Source organism: Cryptomeria japonica, unplaced genomic scaffold, assembly GCF_030272615.1.
Source record: "Cryptomeria japonica unplaced genomic scaffold, Sugi_1.0 HiC_scaffold_123, whole genome shotgun sequence".
NCBI classification, from domain to species: domain Eukaryota; kingdom Viridiplantae; phylum Streptophyta; class Pinopsida; order Cupressales; family Cupressaceae; genus Cryptomeria; species Cryptomeria japonica.
In genome coordinates this window covers 76,088-78,127 of record NW_026728945.1, presented here as the reverse complement: position 1 = coordinate 78,127, position 2,040 = coordinate 76,088, and the positions used below count along the sequence as shown (strand labels likewise).

The following is a 2,040-nucleotide window of genomic DNA, read 5'->3' as shown; positions in this document are numbered from 1 at the left end:
GCATTCCATCGAAGGTATACTATATTTATTAGAGCAATCATTCTTATCTTGAGGAGAGTCCCTAACCTTCTGGAATGACTTCTTTGATGGGGAGTCTTGAAGCATTCGATGATTGTGAGGGTGATTTGAAGAACAACTACTAATTATATTTCCCAATAACTATTTCCTACTTCCAAACCATTCACCTTTTATGTCAGAGCTAAAATGAGGTTAAGACTATGTTAAAGAACACCCTTGGCAGATTGGCATGCAAGAATTATAGTGTTACTCATTCTATCCAAGTCAAGCACTTTGTTTGTTGTTGTTCCTGCAATATTTATGTTAAAGAATATATTGTTAACATGTTGCAAATGAATGTATACCTAATACAAGGATGCTCTTGTATAAAATATTCATAAATGCCTTCAGATGCTTCAAATTAATCCTTCATCTTTGGAATATGCGGAGGATATGGTCATGTTCAAAACAGATGCTATGAATAGCAGAAGAGGACGGCAATAACTCTAGAAAGATTGTTTTATTGAACGGCAAGGAAAAAGAATTTGGGAAAGACTTGGTCCCCGCTTGATTGTTTTGTTTGATAGAACACAGCAAATTCTTATGCGAATTTCTTCTGAATGTAATCCACAACTTCCTGTGTGATGCGGAAGGCCTTGGCCAATACGGAATCTGGGAGAGGAGGATCCGCTGCAAACAGAGAGTTGGCGATTGTCTGAACTCCCGGAAGCTGGCTGCTCAATGCAGATATGGCCACCGCATTTTCATGCCCCACATTCTGCTGGAAATGCACAAGTGCCTTTGGAAACAGAAACACATCTCCCTTCTCCAACGTTTTGCTGAAAAACTTGTTGTTGGTGTCAATGAAACCCACAAGAAGCTGGCCTTCCAGTAAAACAAGAACTTCGGTGGCTCTTGGGTGTGTATGAGGAGGATTTATTCCACCCACTGCGTAGTCGATGCGGACCAACGATATTCCCAACGTATTGAGGCCTGGTATCTGTTTAACGTTCGCCATCGTTACGTTGGAGCCCACATCATTGTCGGTGTTCCCTGCCTGCCCAAGTCCCCGGAAGAAGAAGTCGTCTGCTGAAACTTGCATTGGGTCTTTGCAAACGAACCCGTTCACCAAAACTGTTTAAAGCAAAATCAAATCAATCTATTACTAACTCGACTCGTCTAATAAGCAAATCATTACCATTGTTTATGTATAAAGTTTTTTACTCACCTTTGCTTTCCTCATCTGCAACGCAGAAATCTTGCAAGGGATCGGAATCCCCTGCCATGACCCTGTCGCTGTAACAACATATCAACAGAAAAAGTCCCAGTGTGAAGTAAATCATTCGGTTAGCCATTATAATAGAAACGCAGATAGTACAAGAGCTCAGAAGGATATGAATGTGTATTACAAGCCCATTACAAGCTTTATATAGCCCAAACCTTGTGACTAATTCATCGTTCACTCCGTATATTAAATCACCAATCCTTGTAATATTATAATAATATACTTCCAGAGTTGTTGCTCTTTTCGATACGTCAGAGTAAGTCTTGCTGCAGCATATGGCTATCTCACCTGCTACCGCAGATGTATTCTCACCATTCTTTCATTATCGTTGAAATTTTCTATCTTCTGCTGCATATGCTTATCTGAAGATCAGCTTACCTCCTGCCTTAGACGTATTCTTCCTCATATTCTCGCCACCGCCATTAATTTAGTAATGTGGAAACGATTAGACTTTATTGGAGCGATGGCCTTCTTCAAAGGAACTAATATATACATTTTTCTCAGCCGTCTCAGAATTGGTAAAAGAGGAAATTTTCTTGGATGTTGACACAAACACCGTCCATGCATGCTTTATATTGCGTCTTTCTTGAAAACCTTTTTACGCTCGGGTAGGATAATCTCAGTTTTATTATAAAAATATATGTGTTATATTCGTGAGCCTTTAAAACAAAGAATAGTTCTAAATTATCATTAATATTTTTGGTTTATAATATTAAGGATTCATGTTAATTATAGAGTTTGGTTGCGAGAATTTAAAT

At 38.8% G+C, this 2,040-nt stretch overlaps 1 protein-coding gene across 1 annotated transcript; it reads right to left on the bottom strand.

The window, feature by feature from the left end:
- Positions 1–598: 598 nt before the first annotated feature.
- Positions 599–1,688, bottom strand: LOC131865837 (putative germin-like protein 2-1). Its single transcript, XM_059215387.1, has 4 exons — positions 1,661–1,688; positions 1,438–1,570; positions 1,226–1,293; positions 599–1,131 (listed from the first exon to the last, which is right to left on the bottom strand). The coding sequence occupies exons 1-4, from the start codon at positions 1,686–1,688 to the stop codon at positions 599–601; spliced, it is 762 nt and encodes a 253-aa protein (XP_059071370.1).
- Positions 1,689–2,040: the final 352 nt, after the last annotated feature.